The sequence below is a fragment of the Sander lucioperca genome, chromosome 3, assembly GCF_008315115.2.
Source record: "Sander lucioperca isolate FBNREF2018 chromosome 3, SLUC_FBN_1.2, whole genome shotgun sequence".
NCBI classification, from domain to species: domain Eukaryota; kingdom Metazoa; phylum Chordata; class Actinopteri; order Perciformes; family Percidae; genus Sander; species Sander lucioperca.
The window spans coordinates 29,031,917-29,057,700 of record NC_050175.1 but is presented as its reverse complement, the minus strand read 5'-3'; the positions used below and the strand labels follow the sequence as shown (position 1 = coordinate 29,057,700).

Genomic DNA, 25,784 nt, shown 5'->3' with positions numbered 1-25,784 from the left:
TTTTTGGTTTTGAAACAAATAACAGATATGTGGTCTTCATTTTTTAATTACAAATTAATTAGGCTTATAGATTATCCAATGATAGCCGGACCCTTAAGTTTCACAAGTTTTACAGTGTTAACAAAACTGAGGCCCCTGATTAGTCTAAATTAATAGTTGTATTCAATACATTTCTAACTTCCTGCATGGGTGTTTGGCATGCCTATGACATTTGAGCAATCTGAGTCCCATCTATTTTTGTCACAGCTTCTGGGTGAGGGTTGAACTACTTACTTTAGTGGCTTGTCGGACACCACTGTTGGCCTGTAATGGCTGTTTAGAACAGACTGGTTTGCTGAATTATCCAGGTAATTTGCTATGAACTGCTCATTGACCATTGATCATTTAATGACAAACGTATTGTTCTGCACAGGTATTTTCCTTAGTGAAAGTATGAAGAATTTTGTTTAGAGGTCTCATAGTCTGTTGTGTTCATTCTGTTCAGTTAATATTGGATGCAGAATGTTTAGAATATTATTCTAAATTGTTGTCGATCTAATTAGGTAAGAACAGGAAGGGCTGAAATAAATTGTATGTGAATCATAAATGGATTGTAAACCTCCCACAGCCACAGTGACTCTCCTAATGGACTTGAATGAGATCAAAGGAGGCAGACTGGATGTGATTGCAGAGGAAGCTGAGCACCAGGAGTTAAGCAGAGAGTTGACCACTATGGCAGACAGAGGAGGGAGGGCGACCCGAGGAGTTTCCACCTTCCAGAGGTTTTCTATTGACACCAACGAGTCCCTTCGTTTTGAGCCCTGTGAGGACAGCCTTCCGTCTCCCACTGGGGCAGGAGAAGGACTTGATGACGATGATGTGTTTAAAGAGAGAGGAACCGAGGTGGGGGACACTAACACAGATTTGTCCCATTATGTATGAATGAAACATTTGATATATTTCTTATTTTAATTGACCTCTGTTCAACCCCAATGAATTCATGGGGATTTAAATAACTTTTTCTAGATGTCTTTGTGAAAATAGGCGACAGAAATACAGAACCAGCACCCGTAAAAAATTGTGAACAAAAAACACGCTATTAAAAACACTTCAATACTTGACTAACTATACATCCTATTATATCCCTAAAATGGCCATGAATTCCACTTAATGACTGTGATCTAATATCATCTGATGATCTAACATCTATAATTCCAGATTTCTTTGTAGCTAACTCCCAGAAGATAGAGCTGTCCACATGTAAGGTTTTATAAGTCCTGACAGCACAGGCTGAAAAATTGTTTATGTTACTGGTTTGAATTATAAAGAGAAAGAAGTCTGACTTGAATTGTTTTCAGGGTGAGATCGTCACAATCAGGAATCGGTTGCAAGGGAAGGTTGCTGAGATGGAGAACTTTGCAGGTCATCTGGAGGAAATCTTTCTCACTGTGGAGGTAAATGTTCTCCAAAAAATTAGTTTAGTGAAACTGATTGTTGTAATGTGTTTTGACAGTGATTTATCATTGTATGTCTGTGTGAGCATTTTGGGGATACTTTATTATTATATTGTTTTATTAAACTTAAAGGCAGAAATAAAGTTCAAGATGTCAGATTTCAATTTTGTGTATCTCCTGGAGGGCCTGAACTCACGAGCCAAACACATCCATTTCATTCATTGCCTCCCTTGATCTGTTGTGCTCTCCTGGTTTTTCTTTCCTTTCCATATTTTGTTGAATGCATAACACGTGTAAATCCCTAAGTATGATCATATAAATGTGTGTGTCAGGAGAATTTTGGCCGTCAGGAGCAGCACTTGGAGCAGCATTACAACGATGTGCTCCAGACGTTGTCTCAGCGATATGACGAGAGGGCGGCTGGACTGGAGGAGGAGAAGAAAGGCAAGCTGGAGGCCCTGTACAAGCAGCTGCTGGCTTGTGGCCGGGAGATGGATGCCTCCAAAGAGCTCATTGAGACAGCCCAGGAGGTCTACCGCAGCCAAGACAAGAGGCTTTTCCTAAAGGTGTCCTTGCTTGTGTTTAAGTGCAGATTACAGTTGTATACATTAGGGGTGGGGGGAAAAAAATCGATACAGCATAGTATCGTGATATTTTCCACGGCAATACTGTATCGATACACAGACGGCAAGTATCGATCTATTATTATATATGTGTTGGTCAGTTTGTCTGCTTGACAATCCCATTTTGCAGCAATAAAATGGAAGTGAGATGAAGATAAAACAGATGTTGACAATGTTTTCCTGTCGGGACATCATTTGAAATTGGGAAAAATGTTATGTTGGGGGGAAAAAAGGTAATAAATTGCAATTATATCGCAGAATATCGCAATATGTTTACTGTAAAATCGCAATAATATCGTATTGTGACATAAGTATCGTGATGATATTGTATTGTGAGGCCTCTGGTGATTCCCATGCCTAGTATACATGATGATAGATGGCTCCAGTTGTAGAGGATTTTGCCATCATCACAACTGATGTGATTGTGGATATGAAATATTTTTAAGTATTTCTACATTTATTTACTTTGTTCAATTGCTTTCTTTGGCCTTTATTGATAGGCAGTTATGCCCACCATAAAAAGGTAATTATGAAGCTGCTCAGTGAGTATGCCGCACGGTTTCAAAATACTAACCATTAATGGCACGGGGCTGATATTGTGTTTCCAGGTGTTTTTGCTTTCAGTCTCATACTAATATTGTCTAGGTTGACACATTTTGAGCATGAAAGTAAATTCTTGGCCTTCGAAAAAAGTGCTTTGACATGTAAGTCCGTACTCAAGGTCCACTTATTAGCTTTTTGCAGAGCATTGGGATAGCTCAGTCTCCATGACAAATGAGAAAACTTCATCCACTGCAATATACCACAAAATGCTCCAGGAAAAGCTAGTAAGTGGACCTTTAATTTTTTTTAAGATTTCTTTGTCAAACTGAATACATTTTAAGTGATCCAAATGAACGGCATGACACAAGCTGCTTTACCCTAAATGTTAACTCTTATTATTCACAGCTTGTTTTTCTTTCTCTTTTTGTACTACACTAGAATCGAGGAGTTCGTCAAAGAGGAGGTTGACCTCACGTTGTCTACAAGTCTTGAGTTTAACACACCCCTTGCTGACCTGTCAGATGTCAAAACCATGATGGACTCCATCAACGTTGTCCCAGGTCTGATTTACAAACCGTTCCCCCAGTTAACCCTGTCAGTACAGCACACAGATGAAGGTTCATTTTCTTGTCAATATCTGCCAGGATGTCTTTGACACATTGTTCTCTTGGACAGCTTAGACCAGCTAGCTTTGTGTTTTTATACACAGGGTGGCCGCCAGTGTGTCAATAATAGATAGATTCAACTTTATTGTCATTGTGCAGAGTACAAGTACAAAGACAACGAAATGCAGTTTGCATCTAACCAGAAGTGCAAAAAAGCAGAAAAGTGCAATGTGATATACAAAGTATAGACAGGTGGTGCATAGGCAGGACAAGAAATATATTGCAGTGTTATAAGAGCAGAATAAATATGGCTATGTAATATGAACAAAGTATGAACAACATGTACAGATATGTGCAATGTAGTAGCAGTGACATTATAGTATAGTATAGTAAGAATAATATAGATGTATGTAGTGTATTAGCAGAATATATAATAAGAAAAACAGAATAAATATGGATATTCTGTATGAACCATATAGACAGATATGTACAGTATGTACAGCTATGTGTGCAGTGTGGTAACATTACAAGAGCAGTAAGAATAAGTGTATGTGCAGGATGAATAGTATGAAGAGCAGTATAATATGGCTATGTATAGGTGTAATTACAGCATGTACATTTGTAAATAAATAAATAGAACAGTATGGGTGGGATAGGGTAGTGCAAATTGTCCGAGGGAGGGGGGGCTTAGTAGGTTAATAATCAAGTGATGTTCTCAGTCCTGTCACCACCCATTTAGTGTTTTAAATTTGGAAGTGTAAAACAATATTTATCAAGATTAGCAACAGAGATAGACTAAGGTGATTAGACCCCATTGACTTGAGGCATCTTCATTAAGCATAGGCCCACATGAAGATAGGAGATGGGAGTCTAGAATCACACCACGTAAAGACAGCAGGTGGGTGATGGGAACTCTCAGTTGAATCTCCCTGAACATCCTGGTAATTGTGGTGGTGGGGAGATTTTTTTTCCCGTCATTTCAGGCCTTTATTCGATAGGACAGATTAGACATGAAAGGGGAGAAAGATGGGGAATGAAATGCAGCAAAGGGCCGCAGCTCAGAATTGAACAACATTTCAGGGCTCAGGGCTGATTCGACCTGAGGAACACGAGCAGAAAGATCATTGGTCAGACATGGTAAAATCAGTAGCGGAAGCGATGCGTTAGAGCAAGAAGAAATAGCAAAAATGCACCTGTAGAGGAATAAATGGATACTGTGTGAGAGAAATGTTTTCCTTATTGAGCTTTCACCAAAGCTTATATCACTGTATTTTACACCTTCAGTACAATTGATCTTACCAGATGTTTTATGGGTAAGAATAATAATAAATAGCAAAAAGGTGTCAGTGTTGAGTTTAAACTAGAACAAGCTGTCACTATGTATCGCTTTTTATGCAAAACTGCTATAGAAACGTTATCTTAGTGCCTTTGATGGTATGACTTGATGACAAAACTGGGTTAAATCTTTTACTCTAATATAAAAACAGCTCCATCTGCCCCGGTGATCAACCCCCAGATGCCCAACTCTGCCACCCAGACGTCACTGCGTGTGTGCTGGAGCTTGTTCTCCGACGACACGGTGGAGTACTATGAGCTCTACTACAGACCGGTGCTGGAGGACACACCGGCAGACAGCGCCTGTGCACCACATGGTATAACACCGAGACACTGACTGCAGATTCACATTGCATGATAACACCATCTACTGTTGAAATAGTATCTGTTGATGTGGGAATATTTTTGATTTACTGGAGGAGGATATTGGTGACGATGCTTTGATCATTACAGCCACAATTAATTCTGTGCCGGCCTTTCAGTAAGCAAAATCAACGTGAAGGAGACCCACTGCACTGTGACAGATTTGCTGCCCAATGCTCAGTATGAACTCTGGGTGACTGCTACCAACACCACAGGCATCAGCCCAGCGAGCGAGAAGGCCTTATACGTGACAGGTACTAAATGTCGCACTCCTACAAGTGCATGAGGTGTCATTACACTTGTGACAGCTGAAATAGTTGTTCTGTTGTCTCAGGATGTCCCCTAAAATCACTTGTGTTCTCTATTTTGTAATCACTCCAGCCTTGTATGATTAATGTTGAAGAGAATAAAGTCTAAATGGTTGATTCCTCTCTCTCTAGTGCCGTCGCCTCCAGTGATCAAGCAGAGGGAGTGTACTAGCTGTCGAGAGGCTGCTCTGATTCGCTGGGAGTCAGGGAACACCAACCCTGTAGACTCTTACACGGTGGAGCTCAGTGAGATGGGTACTGATGGCACAGAGAGCGGTACTACGGAGTAAGAACTGTTATAACAGACATACAGCATTTCCTAAATTTCCCTCGGGATCAATTAAGTATCTGTCTGTCTGTCTGCCTGTCTGTCTGCACCTACAGTTGACAGATTCAACATAGAAACAAGCTCAAGATTTAATTTAGCTTTCCTTGAAATTCGTCATGTTTTTTTTTTTGAGTTTTTATGAGTTTGCACACAAAGGTAAACTAAAAGCGCTCTGTTTAAAACAAAAATGCTTCACTGGATTTGCAGAGCTTCAAAGATGCAGCACCATGGTATTTATCTTCACTGGCCTGTCCTTTCAGTAAGGCCTTTGCTTCAATTCATCCATAAACAAGCCCTTGTTTGTGCTTGCCTAGGATTTTTAAGGTCCTATGGTTATAGAGCTGCTGAATCAAGACACACTCTGTCCTAGAAAATCTATTCTTAGCTTCTGCTCCTGCAGCACTGTCAGCCGCAGCTAGAATACCGTCCTCGCATTTGGGGTCACTTCACAAAGTCAATCTTTTCATTTAAAGGGTCTGTGATTTTATTTTTTCTTTGATAGAGGAGCCCTTACTGTATTCATTAAAATGGGTCTGTGGTCCAAATATGACAGAGTTCTTAGTTAAACACCCCATTTATCCACCTAATATTGTAGAGAGACATCTTATTTCAAGGTGTTACGCTCTGGTAGAGCTATGAAAATAAAAGCCAATCCAAAAAGTTGTCATCATTGTGCATTTAGTATTTTTAAAAAGGAAGTGATATCAGCCTTCTGTCCCATTGGTTAATCCTCCAGGTCTATAGTAGCCGTGCCCAGCTGTCAGTGTCTGATCCAGCTGCAGACAGGACGCCGTTACCTCATCTCTGTGAGAGCAGTCAACATTGGCGGGCCCAGCGACAGGAGTGAAGTTATTACTGTCTCCACAACAGGTGAGAAGCATTGGGATCAGCCTGTTCATGGTGCTTTTGGCCAGTATTCAGATCATTTAAATAGCATTACTGATTTATAAAAAATATCCTGTTACACTTCCTGCATTCAGAAGTATTAGCAACAAAATGTACTTAAAGCATAGGCAAAGTAAAAGTAGTCAAACTAGCCTCAGGTGTGGGTCCTGGTTCCCAGGTTGGGAACCTCTGCATTAACATGTAAGTGATCTACGTGGAGCTATTTGAACTGCCAAATATATTGTTGGATAATTCTTAACAATGCATATTTTATTTACTTAGGTTTTTCTTTTATAAAATCTTGATCTAAAAAAAAAAAAAAACTATAGCTGTTTAAATAACTAGTGGAGGGGAAGTATAAAGTAGCATCAGATGGAAAAACAAGTACAAGTGCCTCAAATTTGTATTTAAATACTGTACTTCAAGATGTACTTCCTATCACCGCTTTTTCACACATTTATATGTTGACTAACATTTGTTTACCTGTGCAGGTACATTCTTCTACCTCCTGGAGGACACTGCCCATCCTTGCCTGTCCATCTCTGAAGACGGCTTCACCATGTTTTATGGAGATGAAGAACTGCCAATTAGCGCTATGGCCTTAGATGATAACAACACCTTTACCAGGTAAAGCATACAATTGCTGCTTGTGTGACAGATTTGTTTTCTTATTACAAAAAAGTGTGACAGAAGGTAATGAATTTTTTGTAAGATAGCCCATTATTAGTGTTATTATGTAAAATACTGGGTGTATGCACAGATGTGTAGCTGTCCTGGGGGATCTGATCCCAGTGCGAGGCCGGCATTACTGGGAAGTTGAGGTGGATGATGTGACGGAATTTAGGATCGGAGTTGCATCCGAAGACACAGAGAGGAACTCGTACCTCGGAGCCAACAACACCTCCTGGTGTATGAGACACATTCTCACCCCGTCCAGGTAACAGTGCACCATCTCTGTTAAAATAGGATTTTATGAACTTTAACCTGAAGACCCCAGCTGTCTCCATATTCTCTCTCTGTGATAGGCGTTAACAGTACTTTTATGAAGCACTACTCCCAAATAAGTCTGAAAGTAATGTCCCATGATAAGATACTGTACATTTGTTTGTGAATGACTTTTTTTGGCAAAGGGCATAAATAATTGTTTGTGCGTAGCCCATAAATTCTAAAACGTGAATTCCCTTGTTTGGTGTAGTAATAACGCTTTAGGATTTTCATATTTTGTCATCTTTATCAACAAGTCAGTTTGCGTAACCCAAGTTTTAACAAAACACAAGGGTTAAAGTACCCTTGGTTTGTTGCTCATACTTGATGAAATGTACTTCTTGTACAAGCTGGTGAGAAACTGGCTTACATAGGCACACATTTTTCAGCCAATCTGATACCACAATTAGCATGCTTATCCTCTGAGGGACTACTATTGCATACATGGAAACTGGGCCAAGACTGTATGCATAGCCACCAACGTTTGCCTTCCCTAAGCAAAAAATTATGCATCCCCTCAATGCAAACCTAAGCCCATTGAAGGTAGAAAAGCCCACTGTTGAAGAGGTTACTTTTCTAAGTGTTGCTATGGCAACTCTTCTTGGAGCAAAGCAGGACAGTTGAATTGTCACATTTAGCAAATCATATCACACAAGACCTAAATGTGGTTTCCATTGTGGGTATCTTCTTGGTGATTCTGCATACACGCAATCATTCCTCATTTTCTTTTATCTGCAGCCATTTCAAATCCTACTGCTGGCTCATGATTCAGCATCTGCTTTACCAATGGCTGACAGTGAGAAAATGATCACATCAGGATGAGAGAAAAAAAGCTCTATATTAAGAACTTTGCTTTACACAATCATAATGTTGCGGCTTTCTTCCCTTTAGGCATAAATACGAGTTTCTGCACAATGGCTGGAGTCCTGACCTGAGGATTACAGTAAATCCAGTACGGATAGGAGTGGCACTGGACTACGAGAGGGGTACTCTGTCCTTTTTTAATGTGGAACTGGAACAACATCTACACACCTTCCACTGTCACTTTCGAAATTATGTCCACCCCTGCTTTGGCCTGGACAACCCAGGAGCTCTTACTGTACACAATGACATAGAGGCTCCCGAGTACACATTCATCTGACTCCAGCAATCTTTTCCAGGGCTGGAAGAAAGTGAAACTACTTTGTTTTTTAATACTTAGTAATACAGCAATAAAAAAAACATTGTAAACACCCAAATTATAAAAACCCAAAAAATCTGATGACCTTCCCCAGCAATATAAGATGTGTGGGATCCAAAGACAATAAGAGGTTTTTAGGTGTTTTATTATAGTATTCCATGGGAACAGGCATACACCATTTTCCAAGATATGAAAAAAGTTAAACTGAATTTTACAATATGTATTTATAGCATCAGTAACTTGCAGCAGACCAAGTGTTCAAATAAAAAAAAAAAAAAAAAAGGGGCTTGTTTTTGATTAACAAAAGATGTTTGTTATGTTTTAAGAAATAAAAATATTTATAGTTATAAAGTATTCACATCTTTAAAAAAAAAGGAAAAATCCACCCTGAATACTTCCACACTGTAAAATGTGAATATTTTGTTTAATAGCGATATATATTTTGCCAACAAAAAATGTCTCTGTATTTAAGAAACTGGTAAGTGCACGTTTTAGAGTGAGACCCTTGGAATAAAAAAAAAAGGCTTCTATCAAGACAGCAATAACACAAGGAAGAAAGACACTGTAAAAAGGACTTTTTTTTTTTTTTTTTTTTTTTTAAACCAAAACCTCAAACTTCCCTAATGAGCATGAAGCCACAAGATGTGCTGCATTTTAAGACATGTGGCTACAAACATATGCACAATGACAATGAAACTAGTTGGCAGATTATCAATTATTTACAGTTGCTATAAAGTTGGGCATACATTTAAACATGCCCACCTTTGACTAAAACCAACAGGTTCACACCCATTGTGTGAGCGGTTACAGAAAGGTATTCTGGGAGAAAAATAAAAACACTAACTGAAACGGAAGTACACAAAGCAAAACCTACAACAGGACAAGACAATTAAAACCTTTCTTCCTTAAGAGTCCAGGAAAGCACCAAACATCAGAAAGTGGTAATAATTCAAAGACCATACCAGTGTTTTTTGCATCTTCAGCCGGTTTACTACAAATAATCTGCACTTTACATTAACGCTGTATAAAGATTGTCAACCTGACAGTGTATGAAGCTTGGTCATCTGTCTTTAAGTCCTAAAATGGATTTCAGTACATAAAAATCATACCAAAAATCAAGTGTCCCTAAAGCTGGATTTATGCTTCTGCGGGGGCTCTACGCAGAGCTTTTATACTTGTGCATTGGTGTCTGGGTCAACCTCTTTGGCAGGGAGAATAGCAGGGCCAGTGTGTGTGTGTGTGTGTGTGTGTGGTAGAGCGAGTGAGAGAGTGATGGTGATTAGCTTTGGAGCGAGTACTAACTCTAGAGGCATAGTGGGAGAAACAAAGTGTCTCCCCTGTGCTTTCTGACCACGGTCAGGAATCTGTAGCAGGAAAAATTAACCCTCTCCTTGATTTCATGTTTATGAAGAAGCAGGAAGTGAGTAGGGTGAAACGTGACATTGTTGTGGTCTGCGTCTCCGTGACATGTAGCTACATTTTTAAGAGGTGCGCGTCAGGCTACGGCGTAGGGTCCGTATCTCCAGGTACCTACGTACGTACCCACGGCGTAGATTTAGCGCAGGGGCATAAATTGGCCTTAAGTGCCATACTGAGATGAATGGAAAACTGTCTGCTTGCTTGGTAAGTGCTCAGCAATACTGTATTTGTCATTTCAAGTAAATGGGGTAAAACACTGGTATAGTCCTAAAACAGTGTTTGAAAATGCAAGGGTGGATTTTTCCTTTTATTGGGGTTTGGGTTTGAGAACTATATTAATTTACTGAATGTCGACTTTGGGTCTGTGGGTTTCCTGGACAGTGGGGATGGGGCGGGGCAGGGGTTATGAGTTATCTGTCTTACTGCTGTGTGTCCTCTCCTCCTCTTCATCTGAGGAGTCTCCTTCATAGGGCACAAGCCCCGATTCGTCCACTTTAGACTTCTTTTCGCACAGCTCCTCTTGAACACCTGTTAGGGCACAATAAAAACGGAGAGACAGAAAGTAGAGAGAAGGTGGGGGAAACGGGGAGGGGATGATGACGACAAAGCGAGAGAAAACAAAAAGAAAACCCATTGAGGAGCCCCATGTTAGCGGTGGTTTTTGAGTTCGTTTGATCCACAGCCAGGGGAGGGAAGATATCAAATGAAACGGCAGCAGAGCACACATCCATAACAGGCAGGTCCAGGGACACATGTTGAGAGAGAGAACAAGGGAAAGACAAAAAACATATACAAGAAGAGTGTGTTAGTGGGATCTACCGGTGGAGAGATTCACACAGGTCTCCACTCCTCCCCCGTTCATGGCATGGGGGGGGAGATGCCATGTCATGCAACAGACATGTCTGAGTACTCAGGCTCTCAGTCAATGTGGCGATAAAGAAATGCATACCCATTGAGGCGGCGATGCCAGGCAGACTGACTGGATCTTCTGCCACAGTGTCTCTTGGCCTTTTGCGTGCAACAGGGGCAGGAGCCACAAAGAGGGGTGGCGGTGGGGGCATCAGAATCCTGAAGAGAGAAAAACATCAATATCTACACCACACAAGATTCATGAAGAACAACATACAAGGGAAATTAGATCTATCAACAGACCTTTCGACTACTTTCTCTTCTCCAACACTGGAGGCAGGAAGTGCAGACTCTTGATGAGCAGGCCCCTCTGGAGATTTGCTAGTAGGCTATACAGCAAAGTACAAAACATTTAAGAATAAAAGAAAATGTTTGATCTATAGGAATTATAGTATGTGAAAACCTTATTTTTTAAACATTTTATTTTCATACACACAAAAAAAAAAAAAAACTGAAAAAGACTAACGATTTAATTTAAATCTCTAAAGATAGGTCTCATGACAAATAGATGTAATGAAATTTGACAGAGCCTGAAATGCTTTCAGGGTTGACAGTTGATTTTGGGAATTTCCAAATAGTCAGAATTGTATCCATTTTCAGACTTACAGTGACACAGCTTAAACCCATGTCTGTGGTCAAAAAACCCTGCTTAGCCTTGTACTGTACAACGACCATTTGTATTAAGGGTGGTAATTTTGACTAGTCTAAAAATAGACGAGAGCTACAGAGACAGCATGCATGCATGCAGGACAAGCTGAAACTGACATTGATACTTGTCATTGAATCATTTCACAGAATATAAACTGTAATTATACAATGTTTGTGGTTTAGCAGCGATGATTAAAGCTTTTCCATTCTCTATGAATGGTGAAGACTGGACAGTTAAAGCCTAACTCTCGCCAAAATGCAACCTAGGGTCTTTTTGTGAATGTACCCGAGTCAAACTTTCGTTTAAAAGCATAATTAGGACGGAAACGCCACTTTTAAGATTTACCGTATTCTCATTTTTGGTCAAATGGCCTTTTGAATGGGAGTCCTAGGGACACTACTATGATAATATCAAAATAGCTATTTTTAAAACACTAAGAAGGCTCGACACAACATGAAACTTTGCTCGAAGTATCACCAGAGGCTCTACACATGAACTCGAGCATTGAGAACATCGTTTGTCTACACAGAGTTTACTAAAAAAAGGTTTTGAACGACTTACTTTAGCTGTTGGTGTTTCCAGTCGCTGCCATCTTGCCAGTCAAAAAGTGTTGATCTCTAAATTAAATGGCTAAGAAATAAGGACTAGGTATGTTGACAGAGCTGGAAACCGTGTGTGTGTGTGTGTGTGTGTGTGTGTGTGTGTGTCAAACTGTGTGGGGTGGTGTGTATGTACAAGTGGAGTAGAGGAATACGGTTACTAGTATGAGATGTACTCTGGAGTATAAAAGTACACAGTATGCTGGTATATGTATTACTTCTTGATGGAAATAATAAAAATATAAAAAAAAAAAAAAAAAAAAAGTGTCAATCTCCAAGTGCAACATAACAGGGAGGAGCTGAAAGGAGCTAAAAGATGGAAAAGCTCCTAAAGCTTAGTTCCATATAAATGCACGGATTATTAATTGTTTTGTCGTTAGTAAAAAACATTGACCTTGTGGCTGAAAAAGGAGCCTCGTATAAGAATGACATTTCCTCCTATGGAGTCCGTTCATCCGCATTTGGAGATAGACACTTTTTGACTGGCGAGATGGTAGCGACCGGAAACAACAGCTGAAGTAAGTCGTTCAAAACCTTTTTTTAGTAAACTCTGTGTACACAAACAATGTTCTCAATGCTCAAGTTCATGTGTAGAGCCTCTGGTGATACTTGGAGCAAAGTTTCATGTTGTGTCGAGCCTTCTTAGTGTTTTAAAAATAGCTTTTTTGATGCAATCATTGTAGTGTCCCTAGCACTCCCATTCAAAAGGCCATTTGACCGAAAAACGAAAATACGGTAAATCTTAAAAGTGGCGCTTCCGTCCTAAATATGCTTTTAAAAACGAAAGTTTGACTCGGGTACATTCACAAAAAGACCCTAGGTTGCATTTTGACGAGAGTTGCGCTTTAAACTGCTAGCCGTAACTCAAACAAGTAAATCATTGAGTAAAAGACATGTTCATGTTAAAATGGCCAGAATTATCTTTCAGCGATATGTACAGGTGTTGCTCTTCAGCTAACCTGTTCTTCCCGAGACCCCTCCTGGAAATGACGTCTGGGACTTCCTGGGTCAGGCGGGGTGCTTAAAGATCCTTCAGGCGCCACTGTCTCACTGCTGCCAGGATGCTTAAGTAGAGCAAAACCAACACATACACACTGATGCAGCAGCAGGATTTTAGAAAACGTAAAACTCCTTAAAAAGGTTGTTGCGACGTCATGTGTCCTTGCTGAAAGGAGCACAAAACCTTTTAACATGAAGCTTGTTCGGCAGATTTAAACTTGCAACTGTAAATTAGTTACTGGTCAATCTTTTAAATGATTGACTACATAATGGCAATTAAATAATATAATATTGTTACTTAATATTTAAATATTTTACTTGCTTCATATCAAACATTTCTTTTTCAAATTTTACAGGTTAAATCAATCAAAATGTAAAAAAAAAATAAAAAAAAAAAATAACGTGAATGCTGAAAACAATTAGCGGCAGCCTTAATCTTTGGTAATTACCTGGGAGAGATAAGGATGCGGTTTCCTAGGACACACCGGATACTGAACCATTGCCTGAGAAGATGGAGGGTTTGTCGACATGTTAGAATGACTTGGGGGACCATTTGCATTACTCCAATAACCACTGGCTCCTGAGTACGCTGAATAGCCGCCAGCATACCCATTTGCTGGATAGTTATACCAGGACCCCTGGCTAGAGTAATTGCTATTAGGTGGAAATCCATGTGCTGCGTATGCTGAAATGAAAGTATAGAACGTGGAGTTAATAGCATATATCACATGAATCAATAACGGTGTTTTGACAACTGTGATGTACTATTTCAACCTATTGTTAAAAGGGATGGTTTGGAGTAATTTCACCCTAGGTTCCTTTGCACCTTGACCTCCAGCCAAACACCCCCCCAGAGTTTTTTTCCCCCTTGGTCTAACATTGGTCGAGTTAGCGCTATCAGCCGAATGGCTTAGTGCAGGCGCTAATGGAACCAAAAGTGTATCTCGTAAATTACCCCACTAATAATGCCCGGAATGGTACCAAACTTCTACAGTAGTACAAATATCGTATATATAGTATCTTTATGAAAGATAGATTTTCAGCGGAGGGAATTACTTATAGGCTATTTGTTGGCTTCTTTAGCCGTGTGTTGCCAATGCGCACATCGGTTTGAATTATGTTTTTTTTTTTTTTTTCTCTCACAGCTTACCACTGCTGGGGTTGCAACTGAAATAAAAGCCTAAAGCAACGACAGTTTATGGAAAGCAAAAGTGTAATTATGGTCAGATCTTGCGCCTGACTGATGGGGAAGTGACCAGTTTAGTCTAATGTATTGTAGTGGGTGTACTGTACTGTATATTGGCCAGAATCTGCCTTTGGGGGAGGAGGGGGGCATATCATAGTGGGGGGTCTGGGTGTCCTCCCCCAGGGAAGTTTTAAGCATCAACGACTTAATTTCCTGTATTCCGATACACTTTTATGCACCAATTTATGGTGAAATACCTCCATTGAGCCTATGTGAAGAATAAAGCACAGATGACAATTCAAAATATATCAAACATATAATGGAAAGTATGTTGTTACGTGTCATTGGGCATTTTTAAGTGAGTATATGGAAATCCTGGAGCTTACTATCACGTAGACTACACCACTGGATATTGATAAGCTAAACATTGTGATTTACGCATAACAGCGTCGGCTTTTTTTACCAGCTTTGCTTCCTGCGTTTTGCCTGTAAAACCGTGTCTGTGTTCTTCATATTTATGTAGAATTATAGTTTGTTCTTCTTGTTTAAAGATGCTGCTCTGGTAGATGTTTGTGATTGGTCGTGGTGCGCAAACACCGCCTCTTTTATGTGAATGCGCGCGTCTCTAGATTGGAAAAACCTGGGTTGACTGAACTAGTTGATAACCAGCGTCGTGATACAGGTTATGCGTGACCGCGGTTGTTAGGTTAGGTGAAGCCGGATCACTGAAAGAAATCCAGGACATGTTGATCTTGATTCGTAATACAGGCCTCAGGAGTTTATTTAAATAACACTTGCCTGATGGCTTCTACTCTCTGCTGCTACCGCTGCGTCGACGTCACTTCCGTGATTTGGGAAAAGCTCTGATATTTGAAATACTTTTTAAGTGTTGACCTGAAAATACAAGCATTTATAAAACTTTCAAAATTCAGCGAAACGTTTTTTATACAGAAACAACTGTGTACACGTGACTGAGGAGAGGATTGTTGTGAGATAGTCAGACCTACTGCAGGGTGAGTTAAACGATAGGACAAGATGCCACCCAGTTGTATCTATCCTGGCTGCAGTAGAAAAGCTAAAAAGGTTCAATCCGGGGACCTTCCATGATCTGCCGTTTCGCTACAATGACCCGGAGCTTCTACAACAGTGGCTTGTCGTTCTCAAAATGGACATCACGACGCCAGTCGAGACGCTAAAGAAGATGCGCTACCGTGTCTGTAGCAGACATTTCGATGAAGACGACTTCCATTATCCTAGTAAAGCCAAGGACCCAAAAAAAGCCAACTGGAGTACAGCTGAAAAGGAACGCTATTCCACGAGTGGGGCCATCGGCCGCGGTAGCAGCAGAGAGTAGAAGCCATCAGGCAAGTGTTATTTAAAGGTGCTGTAGGTAGGATTGTGAAGATCCAGGACTTAGCCAAAAAATTTGAACATCAACAACTTCTCAGTCCCTCCCCCCTTTCAGGTAAAGCCCAAAACGGTCTCCTAAGCCCCTCCCCCCACAAGGGAGAATGAATGTGTGTGCATGAGCAGTGATTGACACGCAGTTAGACCCCCCCCCCCAGCCCTTATTGGTGAATCTGAACAGGGCGCTGTGGATTTTTGCAAATCACACTACAGGCTGTAGGTGGTGCCAGAGGAGCCGGATTTTTTTTTTTAATTACCTGCTTCATGTAGTTCTACTCGAACGTAGGGTCAGTTTCAGCAAATATGACAGAAAGTTAGTTTTATAAGTCTTACCTACTGCTCCTTTAAATAAACTCCTGGTGTACTTACAAACGTTTTATGAGTACTACTGTAGAAGTTTGGTACCATTCCGGGCATTATTAGTGGGGTAATTTATGAGATACACCTTTAGTTCCATTAGCGCCTGCACTAAGCCATTCAGCTGACAGCGCTAACTCGACCAATGTTAGACCAAGGGGAAAAAGCTTCTGGGGGGGTGTTTGGCTCGAGGTCAAGGTGCAAAGGACCCTAAGGTGAAATTACTCCAAACCATCCCTTTAAGCCACTAAAGACAAGGGATGATAAATTACCACAAGAAGAATGCAGCCAGCTAGTACCTGATATTTGGTCACCCTGTTGGAATTAGTTACAAGGCGTAAAAGAATACTCACGTTGTGTTGAGCCCGTGGTTGTGTACATTGACGCCATACGGGCATTTTCATCCCTTACCTGGAGAGAGTAAAACAAAAACTATATGAGAAACCTACTTGATAACAATCCACAAAGGCTATGTTTATTTATTTTTAACAGCTGAGTTGCATTGTGGGTAGGTGCAGAGCACTCAAAACCTATCTCTGGAGATCAGGTGGTTCACACTACCACTTTCACTTTAGGAGGTGGGTATCAGTGAAAACTAAACGCTTTAATAGTTTCACCTTCTTAAACCTCCCATTAGGCTAGGCATCATTTAATTCAGTTAAATTCTCAACTTCATTTGTGGTGACAATATCATGCACTTACAGTTTCCAGCAGACTCTCAGTGAGTTTCTTCGCTGACTCCAATCCAGCTGCATTTGGGTGGCTGTAACACACAAAGGGTCAAATGTTAAATATGATTTAACAGAACTAAGAGAGCAAAAAGAAAACGGTTTTAGCATTTATGTGCAAATGAAACAAAATAAAACATACGTGGGATTTAAATTTGGGTTGACTTCATTAATTCAGACAAACTTTTTTACACCAAGCATGTTAAGTCATGATCCGTTATGATTTAGGGAAAATGTTTTAGTAAAAAAAAAAAAAGTAAATCAAATCCTCTTATTGTGGTTTCATTTTAAAATAAACATGGGTCTTGTTCGTAGCTTGTATAGCGACATTGTGTTTGCATATTTGTATATTATGTGCTTTAATACCCTCTGTGTGTCTGTGGGATCTCCCTTTCTGGTAAACTAATCCCAATAAGGAACTTGAAAAGTTTGCCAAATGTGAGCATTTGAAATGAACATACCTGATGTAGACATAAAGAGGCTCAAAAGACTCTCGTTTTGATGCTTGTTCGATGTAGCCAGAACCTTTTCCCCTGAGAAAGACTCGAGCTCCCGTCTCTGCCTGGATGTGACTCAGGTACGAACCTCCTGGACCCTCAACCTTTTCATTCACGTTGAACGAGGGCAACGCCTGGTCCAGACCCACAAAAATCTTTGTGTGCACAAAACTCTGAGGATAAGGGAAAATGTGATTATTATTATTATGCCCTGCATATTTAGGTTGTTTATTGACATCATAAGTTTGATTAGAGGCAGAACGGCTTTGTAAGCAGATGCAGAAATCCAAGGCTTTTCCCTTTAGCCAGGGACGTTCTCTCTGCTACTTAATTTGGGAGGTGGGTATCAGTGAAGGCAACATGGTCTTCATTTGCCACACTTTCTTAACCTCCATTTGTAAAATCCTGACTGACACAGACAATCAATATTCAATGCAAAAGACCTGAGCTGCATAATGAATTGTTCACAATATATCTCTTTAATAAATAAAAGGCTGAGGAAAAGAAGCGCTGCCATAACGCTGGCTCTTCCGTGTCTACCCTTCACAATAAAAGCCCAGCTTAAATTTACTATATACTCAATAAAAAAGGCATTTTTTATTTTTTTTTTTTTTAAATACTAGATATCAAACAAAAGCCAGACATTATCTTGTATTAATTTGCTGTGAGCAGACTTTTCGGGAAGGGGGCTTAAAGAGACAGGCACTCCAACAGAGGGTCTCAGGCAGAGGGGGAATACAGGTGCAGCAGCCATGGGCAGTATGAGAGAAATACATTGTTTAATGTTATGTAAACATGTTCTAGTAGAAACACAAAATACATGAACCTGAAAACAGTATAGTTTCCTGGGGATTTATTACTTAAAGGAGACCTATTATATACAGCTTTAAGGTTCATAATTGTACAGGTTTCACCACCATTTGTAGAGGGGTGAACTTCAACACAGACGTCATGTCTTGCCTACCCCTGAATGAGGAGCTGCGGGCCGATGTCCTGGCACTGAGGTTGTGTTGGGCATCCGTGGCACAGGTGGGGTAATGACAGGGCGAGGAGGCTGAGGGTAGAGTGTGAGCGGAGGCATTACAGGCATCTGTTGTCCTGATGCTGCTGAGGCCCTCAACAGGTCTTCAGAGATGATCTCCTTTATCCTCAGCACAGCCTCTGATTTTGCAGAAAGGTCAACAATGTTTGGACATCAGCCATAAAGAACAGCTATTGGAATGCTTATAACATTTGTTAATTACATTAGATGAAGACAATGCCAAACTCTGCATATTGAGCAGATTTATAAAAAAAAAATAAATAAAAAAAAGCGCTACTTACTATTGACCTGCCCATGGTTCTTTCCATGGACATGCAAATACAAAGGTCTTTGTCTAAAAGAAAGCAAATAAGAAATGTCATGGACAACACATAACTTCTGCACTCCTCCAAACATTTGTTCCTTTTCTTCCCAGTATCATTTTAACACTGAATAATTCCTTTTATATGGCCACTGATTGATTACATTTTTATTGGATGGACCTTGCACTCCTGGTAAATATGTTGAGATGTCCTTGGTGAAAAGTAAGCAAGACAGTTTATCACTATAATTGCTAAGGGTGTTACGTTTTTGATTTTAAATCGAAATCGACCGAAATGCAGTCACAATCGCGAATTTCGAATAAAAAACTGGAATCGTAGATGCTGCCACGCCCCCACGACACATCGGCCTGTCAAGCGGAAAAAAAAAAAAAAAACACACACGTGTTGAAGTGCTGCAAGTCAACCTCCTCCAACTTAGCTACAGCCAGTCAAAAGTTAGCATGGCAACTGCAGATGCAGGAGACCCATCAACAGAACTTGAACGCCCTCCTCTTTCATTGAAGTCACCTGTGTGGAAGTATTTGGGATTTCCAGTGAGTTATGTTGACGATGTTTGCGTTGTCAGAAAAAAAAAGCCACAGATTGCAAGCTCTGCTATGTGCGTGTACCATATTCTGTGTGTTTACCATTGCACGTTAGCCTAGCAGCTAGCGGAGTTTCCTTCCGTTTATAGCTTAATCCCGACAAAACTGCACGGTTGAATTTCAGCCTGCATGCACGTTTTGTAGCCTAAACAGAGCAGCTTATACTGATTATATTAGAGAGAGCAACAAGATAGCGGACTGCAGAGTCGCCCTCTCTGCTTTCTGTCTGCTCAGCTGCTAAGACCGCTGTGCTGGCTCGATGGTGTTTTAAGCCCCCAACCAAGCCTTCAAGGCAGCGCTGCGACCGTCGTCTTCAAGGCACCTAACCATAACCTAATCCTAGTGCCGACGTTGGGGGCAAACACTGACAAACACTGCTCTGCTGCAAAGCGTCTGCCCTCAGCATTGTCGGCAAACTTTTTTTTCTTTTTACTTTATTGACAAATTGTCAAGTTTCCAATTGACAGAAGATATAAGTTATTACATTGTTGTTAATAAATGTTTCAAATTTGACAATGTAGCGCGGTACATTGTGAATAAAGGTCACATATTATATTGCATAAAAGTCTAGTCTAAAAATGGCATAGCAACGTGTGCTTTAAAAATAAATAAATGTAAAAATCGAAAATTGAATCAAATTTAATCAAAGATTTGGAGAATCGTGACACCCCTAATAATTGCAAAGATTGTAGGTCATTGAAACAAATAAATATCATATTGTCTAGTCTACCATCAAGTTAGCCATCCTTATGAGATTGATGTAAAACTTTAATATACGGAATATTACTTTTGCAGGAAAAAGATCATGTCTTAATTAGAGATGTCCCAAGCCAATACTAAGGACAGGTGTGCCAAATAGTAGGCTACAGCAGTTATTGCATACATGTCATGTGTAAGACACAATCAACATTTGGGTAAAAATAAGAATCAGATCGGACACGGTACAGATTTCCAGTATTAAAAGGACTGATTATCTTCGGACAACCCTAGTCTTAGTACATACCCTGCTTTTCCCTTTTCGGCGTCAGACATGTAATGACCTTTCGTTGAGACGATTGCTCCACTAAACTGTCGGATCTGAAAAAGGTAATAGGAAATTTGATTAAGACATAAGAGAGAGAATTGTTGCTTGTTTATTTAAAGTGGTTGAAGACCTTTCTTACATTTTATTTTACTTTAATTTAACCAAATAAGTCAACTGAGAGCCAATTCTCATTTACAAGGACGACCTGGCCAGAGGCAGCGACAGAAGGCAAGTCGACACAGAAAAACATTCCCCATTTTCTTTTAACTAATGTGTGTCAAATGCAACACTGCAATGCTCACTTTCCACTTACCTCCTCCTGCGTTTTGCCTTTAGTAAGAAGGTCCCTGCAAGTTAGCGGTACATCGTTTATGTCAACCTCTGTGACCACCATTTCTTCTGTAGTGGTTGGCACAGACACACTTGGAGGGGTCTAAAAGACACGTGAAATGACCAGGAAAACTGTAAGCCCTTTAATGACTGCATAAACAATAAAACAGTTATTTGCTGTAGCTTTTTAAATCATGTGCACCTTTGCAAGTAACGGTGGAGGAGTCAACAGCTTTCCTTTTGCCATTAACATGGCATTTATTTTAGCAGCCATGGCCGCAGCCATTTCAACTCCTCCCTGAGGTGCTGGCTTTTCTCCCGTTTGTGGTGGCTGTGAAACGGTGCTGTTTGAACCGGCATTGCTGACGACTCCTGATAAAGAGACAGAGTGGGCTGCATTTTCACTACTCCTCTGCTGCCTCACATCTACACTTTGTTTAGGTTGGGCTGTCTTATCCCATCGGCTGGAAAGGCACCTGAGAAAAGAAAGACGACAACAAACAATTAAGTATACTTAAAAATCACATTTACTAAACCATTTTAACAACTACATAAAAAGTAGGATAGTGGACTTGCTTGCCATTTCAATCTTGAAGATCTGTTGTATCTTAAATGAGAAATGAATGAAAACATCTTCAAGATTAAAATGGCACTGCATTTGCCTGAATAAGTTTAGTGGTAATAAGTCTAGCTAACGTTAGATGATTGAGAGTCATCAGATCAGAAACAGGGTGGTCACAACGGTTGAAAAAAATGAAGGAGGGGCATATGGGCCATTTTTTTAACACACTGCATTCTGTATGGTTCTGTTCGTTTACACCTTTTCACATTACTATTAGAAAAAATGGGATACGCTATGGAACTTAAATATTTTAAAAGCACTGGTTACGTTTGTGGATGGCGGTTTATTGCAACCAATCGTAACGTTAATAGATGGTTTCACACCGCCGCGCAGCAACCGTGTTTATGAAAGCGGTTCCTGCCGCCCGGCGGTTACCGCCAGAAGATCAGCACGATGAATTCTGGGCAGCAGAGCAGAATCTGTGCGTGTCCACTCGGGTGGGCAGCAACCGCTTTGCCCTTACCGCCATGATCAAAACCGCTTTACTCTCTGCCGCCTTCCCCATGTTGAAATGACTGGAGGCGGCGAGTCACCGCGCGGCAGTGTAACAGCCCCCATAATAACTTAACGTTACGTTAAAAGTTAACGTTAAATGGTGTAGTTTTAAATGTCTTTTGTTGGTCAACTTTGTCTTTTTGGCTAAGCTAACAACACCGTTTGTACGTTGTGCCAAATAAACAGACGTTGTGGTATCTTAACGGTTTATTGTCAGCTAACGTTAAGCCAACAACAGCCAGGCTGAGCTAACGTTGGCTACCTTAACAAGTTAACGTTACAATCCTGTTTTGGACGCTTGTTTCACCAATACATCTATTTAAGACTTGAAGGAATACATTGTTAAAGTATTTTGATAACAAACACTCTATAGTCAGCCTTCTCATAATGACTTGTACGCGCACAAGTAATATCCCTCAAGCTAACTTTTTTTAGCAGGCCACAACAATGCTAGCTAGCTGGTGTATTAAACAGACAAACACGGTAACGTTTAGCTAGCATTAGCTTGGCTGGCTAGCTAACTGTTCAGTGTGGTGTTAACTCGTATTACTAAAGTAACCACATTCATTTACAACAAACAAACCAAACGGATACTTACGGTGTTTGTCCAGTCATTCCCGAAGACATAGCACCACTCCAATAAATCAGCAGTAAAAATAGAACAGTTTCTAATGTAGTTGACGCTGGACGACGAGAGCCATCGGTCTGCTCTCTCTGGCGATTTCTTCTGACGACTTGTCGCGAAGTCTGACTTGGCGGAAGTTGAGCTGTTTTCATCTTATGTAACCATGGATGATAACAATAATAACACAATATATATATATAATATGTAAGTGTAACAGGTAAATTATCAATATTATAAATGTACATCAATAGAAAAAATAGACTCAGAATTGATTTAAGGCTAAGTATGATTAAAGAAAAATCCAAATAAGCAAGGCCCTCATTTTCATGAGTTCATGGCATAGACTGTACAGGTCCATGATCATTGGTTTGACTGGACAACATTCTGATAATAATAAATAATATTATTATTAAATACAACATATCAAACTTTGTCATGGATAGTACACCAACTTCCTCAATCTATTTTTGTTTTGTCACATAGAATAGAAAAGATGTTTATTGCCATTTGCACAGGTACAGGTACATTGGCATTTTTGTGCATTGCTCTTAGAGCTCTACAAAAAATATAAGAAGAAATACAATAAAAGATATACTGACAATATAAAGCTATATAAATAAATAAATACAAAATGAAATATAAAAGTAGAAGAACAATATAAAAGAGAAAACAGCTGGAAGATAAATAAAGTTATAATGGCAAAAGTGCACCAGAAACATACACTGTATAAAATCTACTTGTGAATATACATATTATTATTGCACCTGGGATGTTTTCACATTTATCTTATTGCACACAGAAACCGTTATGTTATTGCACACAGTTATTTTTTCACAGCTGTTATTGTAGTGTGCGGTGTGATATGTCCTTCCCACTTTAATGTCCTGTGCAACGAGTCTAACAGCAGCTGGAAAGAAGCTTTTGTGGAAGCGGGCCTTGCGGGTCGAGATGCTCTCTGGCCTGTGGTTTCTCAGGTTGTATCCTGAGACCTTCCACCTGAATATAGCAAGATAGGCTGGAAGATGTTTGTCTTTGACAATGCGCTGTATCTGTAGCACTGCATGTAAAGTGTATTAATGGAGGGGAGGTTGGAGCCGATAATCCTCTCTGCAGTCTTGATGACCCGTTAAAGAAATTTCCTCTCAGCCAGTGTGTGAGGATGCTTTCATCGAGTCCTCTGTATGCCTGGGTGAGGGGCTGACACCTAAGTCCGGCCTTCTTTAGCTGTATAGCTGTTGTACTACCGTAATGAATTACAACCACTTTTGTGCTTTTTTCACTTGTTTTGGCCCAGATCAGGTCGTCAGAGATATGAAGGCCAATGAACTTGTAGCTGTCAGTCAGATCCACTTCTGTTCCCTTGATGGTAAGAGGCTGCAGAGCAGGGGCTTTCCTCCTAAAGTCCAGAATCACTTCTTTTGTTTTGTCAATGTTAAGCACCAGGTCGTTGTCCTCCCCATAGAGGGTGATTTTGTGGACTATATAGTTATTCATCCCTCCCTTCCAAGGATGGTTGTATCATCAGCATACTTGATGATTATGTTATTGTCTTGGGTGGAGACACAGTCATATGTGTACAGGGAAAAGAGTTTGGGGCTGAGGCTGCAGCCCTGTGGGGTTCCTGTGTTGACTGTGAGCTTAGCAGAGACCTTGTTTCCCACCCTCAACACCTGTGGTCTGTCTACCAGAAATTCCAGGATCCACTTTCGGGTGGGTGTTGGAACTCCCAGGCCTTCCATTTCCAGTCAGCTTCAATGGTCTTAGTGTTAAAGGCAGAGCTGTAGTCCAGGAAGAGCAGGCATGCATGTGTGCTGTTAGTGTCCAAGTGTTCAAGTATGGAGCGAAGTGCCAGGGCCACCGCGTCGTCCACTGACCTGTTGGGGCGGTTCCCTTACATTGCATCCCCGACTCCTCCACTTGCCTCCATTCCTCACGTCTTAGTCCATCCCACCGAGGAAGCACTGGAGAGACACAAGAAAATCATGAGAGGAGCGAGGAAATGAACAAATGTGTTTTAGAGTGATGAGACGTCCTTTCCTCTGATGCGTCACATGAATTTGTCAGCTGTATGGGCGGAGTTAGCAACCCCTTCAGCTGAGACGGCCTTCACGAAGGAGGGACAGCACAACGTCCGGTTCAGCCGAGGACCAAGGAGCTATCAAATAAGAGACATGAGATGCACCTCTGGAGTGCAGTCTCCTCAGGGTTGCAGGGGGACTTTATAAGGGGGAGTCGCTGTTCTCTCAAATCTGGCATAGAAACTGTTCAGTGTGTCTGGTAGAATGGAATCGTAGACTTCTGCCCTGCTGGAGTTATTCCTGTAGTTTGAGATGGAGTGTTATCCCTGTAGCAGCTCTCAAGTCTCTTGGGAGTATGTCCGCTAAGCAGCTCTGATGGACTTTTGGAGGTCATATCGGGCATGCTTATACTCCATAGTGTTTTGTGATTTAAAAGCTGCACACCAGCTCCTGATCTTCATGCTTATGTCTGCTTTGAACCAGGGCTTCTGATTAGGGAACACACGAATAGTCCGGGAGGGGACACAGATGGAGGTGCAGCAGTACATGAAATCGCACAAGGTAAAATTCCAGTGAAATGTTATCCCATCAGCTCCTTCAACTTGTGTATGATTCATCATAAAGCAGAATGTCGCCACCAGATCGGCACACAGGGTTAGGGTTAGGGTTAGTCCATCAAGCTTTATCAAGACAGGCATTCAATGTCTGACATTATGAAATTTTAGAAAATGATTAACCCTGACCACGCCGCCAAAAGTACCCAGCACTATCTTCAGAAACAGAAGAATTTGTGGTATTATATTTGTACAAGATTACACAACTAGACTAAAAACTGTAACTCTCACAGATTGTGTTAAGTTTGTAATCACTTGGCTCAATATTTATCTATTACCAACATCAAAACTGTTACATCACATCCTTTTTTACCAGGCTGAATGTGGGGCATTTTGTGTTGAATAGAAAGCTGTCTTCAGACACATCTTTTGCACTGCATGAAAAAATGCTTTAAAAAATGTTTAAAACAATCTATGTTAAGATGACCTTAAGGACCTCTAGCAGCAGTGTGAATTATTGACTCTTGTTTTGTTTAACATCACAAAACCCTGGAGGGAGGAGGTTGCTGTAGATACTGTAGATGGGTCAACAAAGTGATTTAGACATGGGAGACCATTGTTTATTTCCCATTTCCTGTTAACAGCCAGCATTGTCTTCTTTTAACCAGGACCACAATCATTTCCTAATCTTAATCAAATACTTCTTTAAAAAAAAAAAAAACTAAACCTAACCTAAGGTTAATCCTAACCTTAAAGTGAGAATATATTACTTTTTAAAGAAGACATAACATACAAATGAAAAGTTGAATTCATAGGCAAGTAAACACACC

General features: G+C 40.5%; 2 protein-coding genes across 3 annotated transcripts; one reads left to right on the top strand and one right to left on the bottom strand.

The window, feature by feature from the left end:
• The first annotated feature begins 197 nt into the window (after nucleotides 1-197).
• LOC116054639 (fibronectin type III and SPRY domain-containing protein 2) lies at nucleotides 198-9,124 on the top strand. Its single transcript, XM_031306298.2, has 13 exons — nucleotides 198-347; nucleotides 608-882; nucleotides 1,338-1,433; nucleotides 1,766-1,999; nucleotides 2,557-2,579; nucleotides 3,038-3,159; nucleotides 4,692-4,856; nucleotides 5,022-5,156; nucleotides 5,343-5,496; nucleotides 6,275-6,408; nucleotides 6,915-7,050; nucleotides 7,184-7,360; nucleotides 8,299-9,124. Exons 2-13 carry the CDS (start codon nucleotides 625-627, stop codon nucleotides 8,546-8,548), a joined length of 1,884 nt encoding a protein of 627 aa, XP_031162158.1. The 5' UTR covers nucleotides 198-347; nucleotides 608-624; the 3' UTR covers nucleotides 8,549-9,124.
• LOC116054643 (KH homology domain-containing protein 4-like) lies at nucleotides 8,988-22,541 on the bottom strand. Of its 2 annotated transcripts, none has more exons than XM_035999608.1 (14): nucleotides 22,356-22,541; nucleotides 20,843-21,116; nucleotides 20,624-20,743; nucleotides 20,290-20,363; nucleotides 18,661-18,713; nucleotides 18,302-18,498; nucleotides 17,302-17,510; nucleotides 16,815-16,875; nucleotides 16,466-16,523; nucleotides 13,612-13,847; nucleotides 13,123-13,227; nucleotides 11,159-11,244; nucleotides 10,956-11,074; nucleotides 8,988-10,537 (listed from the first exon to the last, which is right to left on the bottom strand). In XM_035999608.1, the coding sequence occupies exons 1-14, from the start codon at nucleotides 22,532-22,534 to the stop codon at nucleotides 10,410-10,412; spliced, it is 1,899 nt and encodes a 632-aa protein (XP_035855501.1). In that variant the 5' UTR covers nucleotides 22,535-22,541; the 3' UTR covers nucleotides 8,988-10,409. The 2 variants fall into 2 exon arrangements, with proteins under 2 accessions (XP_035855501.1, XP_031162163.2); XM_031306303.2 differs by having other exon boundaries at nucleotides 8,988-10,534.
• Between the last annotated feature and the right edge of the window lie 3,243 nt (nucleotides 22,542-25,784).